This window comes from Kryptolebias marmoratus, linkage group LG24 (assembly GCF_001649575.2).
Source record: "Kryptolebias marmoratus isolate JLee-2015 linkage group LG24, ASM164957v2, whole genome shotgun sequence".
Lineage (NCBI taxonomy): Eukaryota > Metazoa > Chordata > Actinopteri > Cyprinodontiformes > Rivulidae > Kryptolebias > Kryptolebias marmoratus.
The window spans coordinates 6109530-6126610 of NC_051453.1; the positions used below are offsets into that span (position 1 = coordinate 6109530).

The following is a 17081-nucleotide window of genomic DNA, read 5'->3' on the forward strand; positions in this document are numbered from 1 at the left end:
TTGGCGTGTTCCTTCAGGAATTTGTGCCCATTCCTTCTGTAGAGGATTTACCTGTTTCAGTTCATTCTAAAGGTGCTCAATGGGGTTGAGATCAGGGCTCTGTCCCCAAAGTGTTGCCACAAAACATGACGTCACAGGAGATCCGGGGCTTATAGACCAAACCTTGACTAAAACACCTGAATTCAACAGATAACAGGTGTGTCTGAATACTTTTGGGCATGTAGTGTGTATTTCAGATTAACTTGAAGCCCATGTTTTTATTAAAGAGAAATTAAAGACACTCATTACAATCTATAAAATAAAAGGTTATCCTGAATTTAATCAAATGGTGCAGTTTGAAAGAGTTTACTCCAGTAGTTTTCCAGTTATATTAAATGCAAATCTGAAATGCGGGCATGCACTCAATGTAAACAAACCACGTAGATCACGTCAAGTCACGTGACTGACCTACATTAGGCTGGCTGCAGTCTGTAGGTAAACAAATATGAGGAAATCAGACAAGAGCAGAATCTCGGCAAAGACATTTAGGTGGAAATACAAGAGAGAATCTGCAGCTAAATGTTAAAGAGAAAGAAACATCAGGGATCAAAAGGACCATAAAGACAGAGTTCGGCATTCAATTCGGCTGTTTTTGTAGGTAAAGAACAAAACAAAGCACAAACACTTGTGGTAGTTGTTTACAAACTTTTAATTAAAGGACATGTTAACCACCAATAGCTGAAATATGTGCAGACTTTGTTTATAAATTTGATCTGTCTTTAACTATTCCTTTGGGTTTTAAAATTTATTTTCCTGCTCAGGTTTAGACCAGGTAATGTGGGAAATCACAGATAACCGCAAAGTTTATTTGGTGCCAAATGAAAGTTAATGTAAACCCCACAGAGCCAGCCTCGTGTGATGTTGTTTACGTGCCACAGCTTCACTTCTGGTCACGTGACCGGGCGGCCCTACGTCACGCTGACGGCACCGGCAAGAGTTCGAGTTTGAAGTCTAAAGTGAGCAACTAATGAAACTGCGGCAATAAAACATGGAGCTCGGCGATAAGCGCTGCAGCGGTACATGACGGACACCTCCAGGGACTTTCTCCAGAAGGAACCCCCGCCTCAGGAGGACAGAAGCCGGCCGGGAGCTCCGGTGAGTGCCGGGGTTGTTAATGAAGTCAAACTTTCCTCCAGAGTTGTGTAAAACTCCGCGGTGCGCACAGATGTGAGGAGCTGAGGTTCGTCATGTTCAGCAGGAACCGTTATTATTATCTCAGGTTTTTATCAGAGGGGGCTCATTTATAATACATAATAATAATAATTAAAAAAATAATAAAAACTGGCATTAGGGTTGAGCTTTAAGATGTTTTATTATTACACCTATTGGCTCAGAGTGTGTGATTTATTTTAAATGCTTTCGGGGCATTTTGTTTTGTTTTTGTTTTTTTGTTTGTGAAAGCTGAACACTTTAGACCACATGTGTCAAACTCAAGGCCCGCGGGCCAGATCCGGGCCCCTGGTTTAACATTTTATCTGGCCCCCTGCAAAAGTAACGTTCAAATTTTATTACATCTGTCCCTCCGGTTTGGGACGTCGCTTCTCATGTTGCTTAAAAAACAACAAAAAGTGTATTTAGTGAAGTCTTCTCGAGACCGTTACTTTGAAGCCGAGAAAAAATAGGTTTTAATTTCTCACTAATCTCAGTAATCAAACAAGAAATGATATCTGATATCTGATATCTGACTTAACGTGCATCAGAGTAACAGCAAGCCTGCTTTAATGTGAGTCGTTTTTATTTATTTATTTTTTGTACTTTCTTCTTGTTTCAAAGTTAAATGTTTATAGCTGTATGTTCAGGTTTTTGCTGATGGCTTTTTAGCTGTTTTAATGGAGGAAAAAAATCATTTAAAAGCTGACGATAGAGTAAGGCATAAGAAATAAATGCTATCTATGTGTCTTTTTAGGTTAGATTTATTTTTCTTTGTTCGTTAAAGTATGTTTGTATAAAATTAAATTTAATATGTAACAGAAAAAATGTGTTTGATATTTCTATATGAAGGATTTAACTTATTACATCTAAAACCAGAGTTAATTTCTGTATTTTTTTCAATAAATATTGATGGAGAGTGGCCCTCGGCTTGGACCAAGGTTTTAATTTTGTCTCCCTTTGTGTTGCTGAATTTGGCGCCCCTGCTTCAGACCTTTTCCTGCTGTCATATTTTAGTAATAATCTGTAAGATGTGTCTCAGCTGCATTGTTGTTCGTCATTTCCATCATGAGCTGAACTCATGGAAACGTCTCCAGTGAACCAACATGGAATGTGTTCCCCCAAAATATTTATGTATTCTCCTGTCCTCCCTTTATCTCCTTCCTTCCTCCATATCTGCTTCCTTCACTCTGTCTCCTTGACCCCCACAGAGACAAAGAACATCTTCCTTGTTTGACTCAGACAAACTTTCTTTATTTGCTTTATTTCCGTCTGTTTTTCTTTGCTCACGAAAGGAGAAAAAGTCTTCATCTTAAATTTTATCTCACTTTTAGATGAGTTAGTTCGCTTCTGATCCGTCTCACACACATTTTCACACATTTGCTTAAAATTATTTCTTTCACCCCTCTCTTTTCAAGCTTAGTTGAGGCTTATTCTCTTATTATTTGTTGTATTGGATGCCATTTAGGTTGTCATCCAGATTAAAAAGTTGTTTTTTTTCCCCCCGAACATTCATAACATATTAGCTGAATTTTCTGTGATAAAATTAAAAAGCCAAGTATCCCCTTTCACGTCAGAGATTCAAACTAAAATGATCCTCTGCTACTTTACGCAGGATCTGATTGCGTTCAACAAATGTGTCGAGAATGAGTCTCAGCTCCAACCACAACCATAAACCGTAGCCATTTTTGTGTTGGCTAATCTGGATTAGCTGTGGCAGCCATTTTATATTGAGGTGCCTCCAAAAGTTAATCAGCTGTAGATGTAGAACCACTGATTACTTTATGAGGATTTCATTAAAATCTGTCCAGTTATTGCCTGTTTTAAGATCGATTTTGTGTAAAGCTTATAACATGTGCTGGGGATGACTCTCAGCCACTACCACACCAGATTTTAGCTCGTTTTTTTGTAAAATTGTCTGAGTTACATGCAGTTTTGTGTTTGCTGTGATGGATTAGTTGTGACGGGGTTGACTCTACATGTTAGATATTTAAAGATGTGCATTAAATGTTAAAATCCTTTTAACTTAACGCTGCAGACAACTGAATGCACACAGACGTGGGCGATAATCAGATTGTATTTTTATTTAATTCTGAGAATTCTTTATTTGAGAAACTTCTTCTTTTTGAGTCCATCCAGGATCCTTCAGCAGTCAGTAGGAGTTTCAGGGCCTTTTCACTGTAAACTGGATCTGTAGGATTGTTTTGGCGTCTTTGCTCAAAGAGCCTCCAGCAGTTTCCTCTGCTCCCTAAAGCTGCTCAGACAGACCTGTCTCTCTCTGCCGTGGGAAACTTGGAGAATTCCTGCGTGTCATCAGTTTGACAAGCTGACCGTCCCCCTCTCTGCGTCCATTAGATGGCGTCCTGCTCCAGCGCTGAGCCGGTTTCCTCCTCAGCCGTGGACATCTGAGGATGTCAGAGACGCAAACATTTGCAGAAGCCTGCCTCCATCTGCCTTTGTCTGTCTGCGTGACTCACTGATCATTTGTCAGATATTTACAAAAAAGAAAAACTGGGGAGATTTGTCTTTTAATTTCTACTGAAATTACTGAGAAGATGAGCTGACTTTGATAAACAATGGAAAAAAATGGTTCTGATGAAAAAAGTCAAGCAGGCTTGATATTTTTAGCAGTTTTTTGGGGGGTTTGTATAATTACTGTTCTGAAACTTGGTTTCATCCTTTTCTTTCTGCTGAATCACAGAAAATCTGATCATTTGGTATTTAGACTTGCATAATGGAGGTTTCCATGTTATCAGATTGTTTAAAATCAAATTTTAAACAATTGAGCATCTAGCTCAGCTTATCTATTCATGGTTATCAGTATAATCTTCAATATTTTAATAATTCACAAGTTCTTGCATGGATTTTGTGCAAAAATCTTCATTATCACTGAGCACTGAATGGCAAAGGAGGAGGATATGGTTGTGTGTGTCTGTTAGTAAAATATCTCATGAACCGCCGTACAAACTTCTTTAAACTGGCAGGATGAGTCCAAATTTTATCCTAATTCAAGAACTCACTCTTTCTCTGAATTTAACATCAAATTTTAAACATCAAGCAATCATTTCAGCTTATTTGCTTAAAGCTGTTAGAGCCGTCAATAAAATATCTTAGATGATCTTTCAGATGACATTTTTTTAAAGTAATTCAGGTATTTTACAGAACTGTGAATGTCTACATTTTACATGGCGATTTATAGGAAAATTGATTTATCTACACGAGATCCACTCAGAGTCACCAAAACTCAACAAGTCATCCCTTAAGGCAGGAGTGTCAAACCCAGTGATGCAAGGAAAATTTGGTCCAAGCCAAGGGCCAATCACAATCAATATTTATTAAAAGTTACATAAATTAATTGGTTTTAGATGTATTATGTCAAATCATTCATATAGAAATATCAATGACCTTTTCCCAGTTACAGATTATACAGAATTTAGAGCAAACAGACTTTAATGAACACAGACAAATAGATCAAACTTCAAAAAACTCATCATTAGCAGCCATTTCTTACGCCTCACTCAGCTTTTAAATTAAGTTTTTAACATTGAAACAGATTTTTTTAAAAAGCCATCAACAAAAATCTGATCATACAGAAACTAAAACTATACATTGTTGGCTTCTAAGTCACTGTCAAGAGAAAACTTCACTAATTAGGCTCAGTTTTTTTAAGCAAAATAAGAATTAAAGACTCTGTCCTAGACTAGAGGGCCGGACCTGATGAAATCTAAACATTATCTTGGGGGCCGGATGAAATGTTACAGAGGGCCAGATCTGGCCTGTGGGCCTTGAGTTTGACACGTGTGCCTTAAGGGCACACTTTTTAAGTGTAACAGTGTGACCCTTGACCTCAGTAATTTCACAGTTTTATGTTTCACACTTTGCCCCGGCCACCAGCTGCCGCCATCTCAGAGGTTAGCCATTTCTAAATTGAAAGTAATGATTCATAGGGGTTTACGTGTGTGGTCACTGAGCACGTCGGGATACCTGAGTCACATTTCTCTGCAGCGTGTTTCTGGCGCCGCAGTGAAGCTCGTGGACGGACTCTTATCAGCCCGGGTTTTAACGAGCAGATCTGCTACCTGCCGTGCGTCAGCACAGAGAAGACGTTACACGGCGCCTCGAGTGTTCCCTTATGGAGGCTGATTGAACAATGCCGCTCCTCAGATAGTTAATCATTGCAGAGTCTGTTGTGCCAGGGTGGAGGGTTTGACTCAGAGTAACTGTGATGTAGTTGCACCGGACTAAAGTAAAACGTTCATCCAGTGGCTCACGAGACAGTTTGCCTCACATCCCGGGATCTGCAGGAACCAGCCCAGTTCACAGAGTCCCACTCTGAGCAGGACCCAATAAATTCACTCCCAGAGGCTCCATTTTAATGTTCCGATGAGCGTCAGGAGGGGAACCGACGCTCTCCGGGTTTGTTGTTGTGGATTTTCCTGTGCGTTGGCATAACAGCTGATGTTCCTCATAAAGACTTGACCTCCCTCGTCCATGTGGCTTTAACGAAGCACTAATTAGAGATTTGTTAGGATCTGAGGGCTTCAGGTTGATTTCGTCCTGAAGTTGACCCTCCTCAGAGGTTACAACCAGCGGAAAAAAACCACACATTGAACAGAGACACACAGTTATTTTACAACTAAATCTAAACCAGCGGTTAATACTTTTTGCGGTGACACATAAGGGGGTAAAAAGGTTCTCATTAATGAGGCTGTTAGAGAGATTCCTGAGAAAGCTGTCATCTGTGGAGTCGCAGTAAAATGTCAAGAGAAGGGACAGCCTGAAAAAACAACCGGATCAAAATGTCAAAGTAGACTTTCTGCTGGCGCTGCCACTGAGCGTGTTGAGGCTGCAACAAAGAGCTTTGATCAAACAAAGCTCCTGCAGACTTTAAGGGGTCAGAAGGGTTTCATGCCACGGAAACCCCCTTTTTTTTGGTTGCAAGAAAAATAAAGCATCACATCAAGTTTTATAAGATTAAATGATGAGGAAGGGTTTGTACTTTATGATGAGGTCACGACTAGAACTGAGCATTTTTCTGTCGAAGCAGGATAATTGCCTGAATCTGGAATTTCAATAACGGGCCTTTTTCTCTGCAGAGATTTGGAGTTGTCACAGATTTGTTAAGTGGATGGAGCTGTTTTGGGCTCACATTGTTCTGAAAGTGCAATTTCCTTTCCGACGAGTTGATCCATCAGCCTAAAACGTTTTAAAGTGTTAAAGGAATAAAAAGCTAATAGTGCAGCAGGGTGTATCTGTATTAGAACTGAACTGAAAACCAAACTCAAACCAACTCTTTAATCCCGGGCTTGGTTTGCAGATAATCTGAATTATTTCTACATGTTTTCTTTATAAACTGATGCACTTAAATGTTGTTTTCAGAACAGAAACTTGTAAATGTTTCAGAGGTTGTGTTGGCACTCATGCCAAACTGTCAGGACTTGATTTCACAAGAGCAAAAACTGAAGTCATTTTAAATGTGCTGATTTGGTGAAAATACTTCCTTTTCTCACAGCACTAGCAGTACTTGTAGTATTCTGTATTTATCTGTTCGTTCGCTGTAAGGAAGCTGAACTGGCAGCTGTTGGAAATGAAGATTCAGAAGTGGGTGAGACATTACTCCAAATCGCTTTTCTTTCATTAATCTTTAGCTGTGTGGCTTTTTGTTACACAGCTATAGAAAACCTCTAAAACTTAGGGGCAAACAAGGACCCTAATGACCCTCAGGAGGGAGGGGAGTGGCATTAATCTGCACATGAGTTCAGCTGCATAAATGGAGCTTTTCGTGCAGTTTAAAGCTTCGAACTGAAAAAAGCTCCCAGGATGGGAAGTGAAACGTCTTCAGCTGCACAATAGAAGTCCAGATGCTTTATTTATTTATTTTAAACTTCTCTGGATGAGTGCAAATCTACACCAGCATGTTGGAGGAAGACGTGATCTGTGTTACAACAAAAGTTCAGGTTTAAACACCAAGGGAGGGTCGGAAGACAATCTCCGTGAATCAAGGGAAGTTAAAAAAAGACTGATAAGGACAGAAGTCATTAATGGGTAATATTTACATACTTCAACAGACAATAGTCAGGGTTTTAAACTGTCATTAATGCTAATTTGTGGGTTGAGATAAAAGTAGGGCAAGTTCTCAATTAAAGGCTTTCCCCTACAAATTCTGCACATTTTCTCTCATGACAGAAGCCCTTATCTGTGTCTGGAAGATATTTGGAGAGTATAGCAATGTCAGGGTGACATGGTAGTGTCTGCTGGGTCAAATGGTCATAAGCTAGTCTGCCCTCTACTGGTAGAATATAATCCCCCAGTCCTACGATATGCTATACAAGCAAATGGAGCCACTGTTCCAATATTTGTCTTTGTGTTCACGTTGATAAAGTCAAACTAATGTTGACCTAAGAAGCAGATTTCCTGTCCAACACACTGAGGAACATATTAACTCTAAATCTAATATTTTATTGATTCAGAGTCTTTCGAAACAAAGTCTGTATATGAGGTCTTAAACAACCGGGTGATCCTATAAATTAAATGTCAGATGTTTTAAAGGTCAACAGGTCTCTCAGATCCTTGATGCTAACCCTGATTAGATGGTAATGAGAGCCAATTTGTGCTGTTCCCAGGTTAAAAGGCCACACAAGTGCAGTTCATTTTTACCATTTAATTATCATCCCTTATGTAAAGCTCTAAACCAGGTAAATGTTCTGAAACTGAAGACAAGACATTTTCCTGCCGGTGCTTTTGCATAAAATGTTTGTTGAACTGAATTGTATTTCTTGCACTGCATTTTTATCTGCCTGTGTGGGCTGAAGACTCTGTGGAAAGGACTTTAGGATAAACAAACAAGCAATAAAAGACACTTTTCCTGGGTTGATGGAAAAGCTTTCGAGCCTTTGAGAAGCCTCTGGCGTGTTCATCCATCCATCCATTTTCAGTGCATGGCAGTGCCAGGTGGCAGAGATGAATCACATAAAGTCGAGCGCTTTAAAGACAGAAAAGATCCAAGTTTCTAATGACATTTAGATTTGGGCTGATTCAGAAAGTTCCTGCTCACAATGATCAATGCTTCTTGATGTTTTTTTTTAAGATTGCTTCATTAAAATCAAAGGCCTAGCGTTCCTTGAAGGGAGGATTTTAAACTACATGGTCTTGTGTTGAGAAGTGACAGAGTTGTATCCACTGGAAGGAATCCTGTGTGCAAGATTATCATAGTATGTGTTATGAATGATTCTCAGCTACTACAACACCAAATTTTAGCTCAGTATCTGTAAAGCTGACAAAATTATAGCTATATTTGTGCTTTTTTTAGGGTAGAATTATTATTAAAAGCCTTTTGCTTTTTGGTGGCGGGGGATAATCACGGAGAATATCACTTAAACTCAACCTCTCACTGTCCTCTTTTGTTTCAGCTGCTGTCTCTTTCTGTTGCAACACCTAACCATCAGCAATGTCCAGGCTCCAGGTAGGTAATTGTCTCTGCTTTTTGTGCACAAACACACACACACACACCCTTCATCAAGCCTGCTGCAGCAATAAGTCATATCTGTTATCTAAGTATCAGCGTGACTCTGCGGCTGTCAAAGGTTTGGCCCATTTTCACTCGTGAAGTTTATCTCTACTTCGTGTCTGTTTTCGTGGTTAATAAAGTCACGCAGAAACACACAGACGGACAAATGAAATCAGTCGTACGTAAATCAGAGATAAACATTTCAGAATTGTTTTATATAACTTCTCTGTGTTGAATCGTGAATTTACTTCAAAGACTGCAAAGTTATTCTCCAGCCATTAGGATGTAAATGTATGCAGAAGGAAATTAAAGCAAAGGTTTAAATGAATATCTTGAAACTCAAGTTTTGAATCTTGTTAATGTGCCTGTGGGGGCTTTTATATTAAATAAAGGAACTCAGAGTCTCAGAGACAAGGCTTCACACAGCCACACACATAAAAACTCGTCTTGCCTAAGAAAGCAAAAATAAAGAAATGAGAGCTGAGAGCTGTGCAGTGGTCAGAGAAATTATTAAAAGCTCAAGGGCTTCACCTCTGACTTTACAGCTCACTGTAAGCATGTTAAATGTTAAAACTTATGACAGTACATGTCGATAAACGTTGAAAAGTGTAGTTTGTTCAGAAGGTTTGTCGATTGTTTCTAAAACACAGTTTAGGTTTGCAAAGCTGCATCTGAACAAACCAAAAGACCAAAGTAAAGATGTTTGTAATTCACAGGGCCATTGCCAAGCACAGTGGTAGAAGTTTAATCATTTTGGCTTAAAGCCACAGAACCTTAACTTTACAGAAGTTGAGTCGACCATAAACTTCTTTGTTTGAAAGTCTTTTCAAGTCAAAAGTGAGGCCGTCTTTCCAACTCCTGAAATTAGATTGTCCAACAAGACAATGATCACAAAAACAGCAGTAAATCTACAACAAACTGTGTGAATTAAAAAGAAACAAGGTGTCGCACAAAGACAGCCCTCAATACAAACTTTAAACAGTTGTACACAAATTTCAGCAAACCTCAATGAACTCAGTCAGTATTATTAATATTTTGAAGCTCTATCTGATAAAGATGTTTTACTCATCCTGGTGCTCGACTATCCTGCAGGTTTTAGATGTTTTTCTGCTCTTCAGCAGGTCTTCAGGTTCTGCAGAAGCCTGTTCTTCACTCAGTCAGTCGGATCAGGTGTGTCACAGCAGAGAAACACCTAAAACCTGCAGGATAGTGGCCCTCCAGGACCAGGACTGGACACCACTGTTTTACAGGCTGTTGAATCACAGCGTGTACTTGGTTTTCACACTTTATTTGAATCTTGGCTTCGTCGTTGTTGAGAAAATAATGACACTGTGATGTGGTGTGTTGTTGTCTGAGGTTGTTTCAGCCTGATTCGTAGTTGCAGTAGAACCAGATGATTTTATTTTTATTTTACTTTAAACTAAAGATTGGAGTGTGCGACTACAGATTTGAACTGTGATTTCATCAGGGGATGTTGTTCAGCATATGAAAGGACAGGTCTTGTATTACGGCCTGCATCAGAAACAAAGAGACTAAAATTAAATGAGAGAAAAGCTCATTCATTCGTTACCTCTGATGTGTGGAAAAGCTCTCTAAAGGTTGTTCCAGGACGTTGTCGTGTCGGTGTTATTGTACTCTGCACATTCAACAGTGGTGAACTCAGCGGTGATGTGCCACTTCTCTGTGACTTAATGGAGCAGAGACGTGGGGTTTAAGTCTCGCTGTGTTGCGCCACACTGAGCCGAACATATGACAAGCACTTTGGGTATGTTTGTGACTCACACGCATTGATCACGCAGAGCACTCTTGATTAACGGAGAAGCGTGGCGAGGACAGAACCTGCTGAGAGCCCACCGTCCCATCTGATCACGAAAGCTTCACTGCCTCCATCTCATTCCCACTTCCTGTGTGTGGCGTGGCAGGAGACTGGGCCAGGTGATAACACAGCCAGCTGCCTCCTCTCTGCCTCTGATTGGTGGGAGGGATGGAGGAAAAAGAACACTGAAATGCCTCAAAGAAAAAATAGGAACATGTTAAAGCCAACCTGAGAGGTGGTGCTGTAAATAATCTTATATAGGACTCCAAAATGTCAACTGTAGGGAGAGGATATCAGATTATTGCGAGTTAATACAGAGAAAACTGGGTTCGGTGCAGCAGCTATAGTATTACCAGCTACCTTTTGTTGGTTTGATGACGCAGGCCTGTCAGTAAAAACAAAATAAAGCCATTTTCTGTCCCACAGTAACCAGTTCAGTGTAAGTTAGTTACCACGTGAACTCACAGGTCTTTTAATAAATCACCTGCCCTTAAATAACGCGTTACAGTGAATTACATGCAAATAAGAAAACTGACTGACAGGGAAATTAATAAACCTAACATCTTGTTTAGTCTGCTCTACTGTATCAAAACTTATGACTCTGATGATGTAAAAACAATAAAACCTTTGGCTTGAAAAGGCATGATCATGAGGAAGAAAGGACAAATATTTGGTGATACCTTTAAAATGACAAAGCTGCTAAACCGGAGACTATGATTGGTAAGTACACACAAATCTGATACCGTAAGTGAAACACTGTTATCTTGCTGCAGAATCACAGAATTTAAGATAAAACTTAATTACCAGCTGTATGAACACAGGAAGCACAACCTCATTTCTCAGAGTAACCCAGTTAGAGAACACAGGAAATAATATTTTTGATAAGAAGAGAGTGTAAAAACTGATTTTGTTAACATCGTCTGTCGTCTCTTCAACGATCCCCTTGAAAACAACTCTTAGCATCTTATCCATGTGGAATTCAAGTTCCCATTCAGACCTGATTGTTTTGATCACAAATGGACAGTTCACACCTGACAGTGTAATCAATCCTGGGTAGAGTTGAAATACTGGAGGTGGGCCCTTAACTTGGATTTTAAATATAGTTGTGGAGAATACATTTTAGCATCATTTTGACTAAAACAAACAGATTTCATTGCTGCACCATGCAAGGGTAAGTGCCAGACCCTAAAAAACGATAAATTACGTCACCTGGATACGTAAGGACAGATGGTTGTACACAGTTTTGCAGTGAAATGCAATTTACTGCAATTCATTTTGGCCAATAAAATGCCAAAATAGTTGTCAAGTAACATGTAAATAGTTTTGTTCAGAGTTATGTGAATGAAGTTTGACATTCTTGGTCCATAAATGTAGACATTTTCAAACAGTACGAGGGTCTTTGTTGTGATTATGGTTCAGTTTTTTAAAAAATGTGGCTAAAAAGGCCCCGGACCGCCTCTAAATTTGTCCTACATGCATCCTCAATCGGTTCTGTGCTCTGTGCGCTGGTGATTGGCCCACTCTGGGTGCACGTTAATGACAGAGGCCTAAATCTGCAGCTTCGTCTTACCTCACTCCAGCTGCAAGTCTTGCTTAAAAATGTCCTATAGAGGCTAAATTTGGACACCTAATATGAGGTCAGTTTGAGCTGCTGAAACATTTCATCAAAATGTCAGCTGGTTGGCCCAAAATCGAGCGTTCAGTATTCACACCTACTTCTCAGAGAGCTGCGAGGAGGTGAGAAACTCATCTTTGTATTTTCTATTCCTGCCACGATGGCTTCTGCAACACTACAGATGACCTCCATTATCCACAGATCACGTGTAAGCAACGTTTCTGACAAGGCTGGGAAACATCTTTTACAAACTTCTCAATTGTAACAGGATCTTCAGACGAATCTGTCGTGCCAGGGTTGACTTAAAGGGGGGAAAATGAAGGTAAAACAGGGTTTTAAAAGAGACAGGAGGAGACAGAGGGCCGTCTGAGAAATTGTGTGTGTGATGTGGCCTGAGGTGAAGTGAGGACCTGACAGTTATGCTTTGTTTTTGACGCCTGACAGCACCAGTCAGGAAAAAGAGACTCTGAACGGTAGATCGATATCCATCAGCCCTGACTGAAGTCACCTCTCAGATCTCAGCCCAAGCACAAATTACACCAAGACAGAAGCCAATCTGTTGGGAAAAAAGAGGAGCATATATATATATATTTTAGCGTGAACATGGTTTTTTGGTTCCTTTAATCTCTTTTGACTTGTTTTGTTGTAAGAGGTCATTTTGGTTGTTTATTGTTGACACAAAGTCGCAAACATGCCGTTGTTTTCTCTGCTAGACAAAGCTGCTGTCTGTCTTCCTGTTGTCTTATCAGTTTCCGCTGCATCCGTGGATGTTAAATGGATTTGCAGGGAGAACACACACAAACACAAACACAAACACACACCCACAAAGCTAATTTGATGCTCAGTCAAGAAGACAAACAAACTACTTACTTAGTGTCAAATGTGAAAAGTGTTTGTGTTGTGTTTGCTGTACCCTGAGGGGCCGACTGAACAGCCTCGTGTCCCTCAACTAATACATTTATTCATTGTTTATGCAATGAGTTATTTATTGAACAATTTATAATTGTGACAGTGATTATGTCAGCTTGTAATGCTTTCACACTTTTTATCTGAAGTGTCTGCAGGATTTGTAAGCACGCACCCTCGGTAATGTTTTGTAAATCATGGTAATTGTAATAAATGAGATAGTGAATCATAATTATGATTATTTCCCATCGCTAATGTTTTCTGAAAGGGATGTTTGAATAGTTTGTTTGTTGTTTACTTATTGTGCCTGACGAAGTGCACAACAAGCAGTGGAGCAAAACGCATCTACGATATATGCAGAAGGTGACAACATTTTCTGATCAGATGCTTTGTGTGAAGCCTGGTGGAGAACAAGTAATGCAAATGTGTTAGGAGTTCTGAAAGGGTTTCATACGTGAAGAAAAAGCAAAGGCAGCAGCTTTTCCTGTTGTGTCTCCTCACCTCAGCTGTGCCTGGACAAATAAAGAGGATTTGAACACACCACAAAAACTGTGTCCTACTGCTGACCTACATCTGCACAGGTGGGCTTAACGCACCTGCAGGGAAGGCAGCTGAAGTGTTTGTGTTGTTCAGGAAGAATAAATGGGCTGATAGATAAAAACAGAACTGAAGCAAATAAGTAATAATGTTTTCTGTGAAAATGCAGTGAATGCCGAGCGCTGAGTGACTGTTGAAGTAAAAACAATCAGAACAGGAATTAAAACGAGCAGAACTGCAGCTAAAAAATAAAAGTAGCAAAGTCGTAGCTAAAAGCTGAAAATTGGCTAAACTGTAACTAAAACAGGTAAGATGGTAGGACTCAAATGAGAACAGCTGACATAATGATAAGCTGAACCAGCTTTGTTGTCATTTTTTCAAATTTCTTTATTTTATTCATGAAATATTTCTGTGTCCCTGCTTATGTCTGGCGTTTAGGAGCACTTTGGAAAAAGTTTTTCAGTCTTTTCAGTTTAATGATCGAGCCGAAGTCCTTTAAGTTCCCGAGCACTCCTAAACCTTTTCTCTCCATCACATTTTCTGTTTGTTTTTCTTTATTTTACAGACTGCAGTATAACAATAAATAAACAAAGTCCAGCTTTTTGAAACTTATCACATTGATGGTTTCAGGGTCATCGGGAGTCTCTCCCAGCCATCCACCAGGTGGTGCGGAGACGTTTCTCCGGCACGTTGGCGCTTCCACCTCTGTGGAGGAGACACTCCTGTCAGGACCAGTGGCGGCAGTCCGGAGTGCACAGCTTTCCTCTGGACCGACTGGAGAAGCTTTACAGCCAAGCATTGGCCGGCCACGACGAGCACCGGTCAGTGACACACACTCCCTGGGTTTCAGGCTGTCGGCTGTCTTTTTCACATCCTGTGATTCGATTGTTCATTAATTTTGTTTTTATTTCAACAAGGGGTGTAACGGTACACCTAAGACACAGTTTGGTATGTGCCTTGGTATGAGGGTCACAAAAAAAGTAAACAAATGACAAATGGTACTTTATTTATTTATTTTTTTGACAAAAACTCCTAGAAGCAGAGGTAACAAACCCAACTCTCGTTAGTGGGGAGGATCTAATATAGCAGGATTTGTCAACTGGTAAATTAAATAAAAAAGTGATACTTTAGTGGTGTTTTATCTAATCTGAATTGTATAGAGTAAGTCAGGAAGGTATCTCTGACAAAAAGAAAAATGAAAACAAGTTGTGCAAAATAAAATACAACTGAACTGAACTGAACTGAACTGAAGAATGTCTCCCAGTGAGAAAATATAAAATAAATAAAATGTGAAGCCTTCAGTTAACTGAGCTCTATTATGAGAAAGTATTTTATACATATGTAAACTTCTTGCTACAATACTTTTTAAATGGTGCTTATATGATACAACTGCTTGCCATACACCTCCTAACTTCAGTGGATTACTCACACAGAAAAGCTTCTTTTGCTGTTTTGCATTCTTGTGTTTTGGTGTTTATATTTTAAATTGCGCAGCTTGACACTGCATGCATCATAATTACATGTTGTTGCTGATTTTTATGAATCTTAATTACAGAGCAGCATAATTTAAAAGCTTAGCACTTTACAGTTAAGGCTTCTGTGAAATGTATAATCAAAGGTTTGTTTAAAAATAGTTGTTTATTTCCAATTAAAGTCTATGCTACTTAAGATTTCTCTTTTTTTTCTTTCCTTTTTTAACTGCTGATGATAAATCTTTGGACTTCTGGGGAGTTAATTTGCAGCATCTGTTGCTCACTACAAGAAAATAGTGAGCATCAGAAAACCACAGATGATTCCTACCAGGAAAATTGCTTTCTAGCAGATGCAAATTCAGCAGGAGGAAGAATAATTGCATGCCTAATTAGACATGCAAGAAAAGGCCTCTTGTGTTGTTTAGAGATCAAGATATTAGTTTCTTTCCAATCGAGCTCCACTGTCTAACCTGAACGTGTCATTTCCCACAGTGGGTGGGAGTTTTGACAGTCGGCTGAGCTGGCTTTCTATGCATGCTTGTCCAGCCTTTTGTGGTCTCTAAACCTCAGCTTCGTCCCCCTCATCATGCTGCACTGCTGAGCAGAAGGTGATGCGGTCTGTGTTTGAAGGTGTGATGTGATTTCAGCTCAGCAGTGACACATTCAGCAGGATATTTGGTTTGATCAGTCACTCTTAAGCTGAAGTCAGGCAGGGAGAATTTCCTCAGCTTATTAGCTCCAAGTTCAGCTTCCTGTTTCAGGTTCATTGCAGGTGGACACTGAGGAAACAGCTGAAGCTTTTTGAGTGACAGCACAGGTAGCAGCTTTGCACCCATGCAGAGAAAGGTGGAGTGTATTTTGTGTGTTGAGGTGATAATGAAAGCTATTGCAACAACAGGAAGAAACCTGCCAGTGAAAAGTCACATGTGTGAGTCTTTGTGTCTCTCTCTCCATCTGAAACCTTCTAGTTTCCTTGCGTCTGTATTTAGAAAATCTTTTTTTGGGGGTAAACAGCTTGTTAGTGAACAGTAGAGATCATATTTTCCCCTCAGGCTGATGAACATGATGCTCTCCTGTCACACTGGTAAACCTTAATTTATTTGACTTTAAGGCAGGAAGTGCTTGTTATTCATTTTATACAATTTACAGCCCGGTACGTGCAGCTACTTTTCATAATAAAGAAGAAGAACCTGTATTAAGCTCAGAATTTAAATGTGGGTGTCTTGAAAAATGCCTGTTCTTAATATCACACATTTTTAATCTGCAGGCACTATGGTCCGGTTCTGATTGAAAGGCTGGAGTGACAGGATTTTTAACCCTTTTCTCCTTTGCTTTCCTTCAATATCGCCCGCCGCTATGAGGCAAAGGCGAACAATTATGTGTCCCGGGTTTATGTGTGTGCATGTGTTTATGAACTATATGTCATGAACCACAGGACAAATTTGGATGAAATCTGCAGAAATTAAAGACTGGACAACTGAATAACTTCTGATGCCAATCTAATTGAAGATGGCTGCCACAGCCAACTGAACTTAGACAACAGGAAAACATACATTGTGCTAACATTTGGTGTGATGGCAGCTGAGAGTCATTCACAACATGTAATCAAGAAATCTTCCTTATTTCTAACAATATTAGTTTAACACTCTAAGTCTGCGGGCAACGTGCATTCCTTAAAGGACTGCTAGGCCTTTAATAATATACAAGACACAAGAAGTTAGCAGTTTCTTAACAAAAGTGGTGCCATCTGTGCTCATATTTGGAACAGAAAAAAAACTGAAATCAATACAAATATAGGTTTGAAGCAGCGACTTGTCAGCATTTTGGTGTGAAGCAGTAAATACAAAATGCAGCTGACTCCTGTGAGCCTGCTTTGTTTGCCTTGTTTGGTATAAATCCAGTCCGGAGAGAGCGCAATGTGGTGGAGCGGCCATGATTGGCAGATTGACAGTTGTAGAAACAGATGGAGGCGCGAGGAGGAGGCTGGGGCGAGGGGTGAGGAGGGCGGGAGAGAGAGAGAGATAAAAAGGAGAGACGGAC

The 17081-nt window shown here is 39.8% G+C and overlaps 1 protein-coding gene across 2 annotated transcripts in view; it reads left to right on the forward strand.

Moving 5' to 3' along the window:
• The first annotated feature begins 982 nt into the window (after positions 1-982).
• LOC108234355 (cAMP-specific 3',5'-cyclic phosphodiesterase 4C) overlaps positions 983-17081 on the forward strand; it is a 93874-nt gene continuing 77775 nt past the window's right edge. Inside the window, exons 1-3 of one of the 2 annotated variants that reach the window (XM_025005307.2) lie at positions 983-1134; positions 8598-8650; positions 14200-14390. In XM_025005307.2, the coding sequence (XP_024861075.1) occupies positions 8636-8650; positions 14200-14390 (206 nt within the window). In that variant the 5' untranslated portion in view covers positions 983-1134; positions 8598-8635. Of the gene's footprint in view, positions 1135-6778; positions 6794-8597; positions 8651-14199; positions 14391-17081 lie in introns of those variants that run through there. The other variant, XM_037974202.1, reaches the window with a different exon arrangement.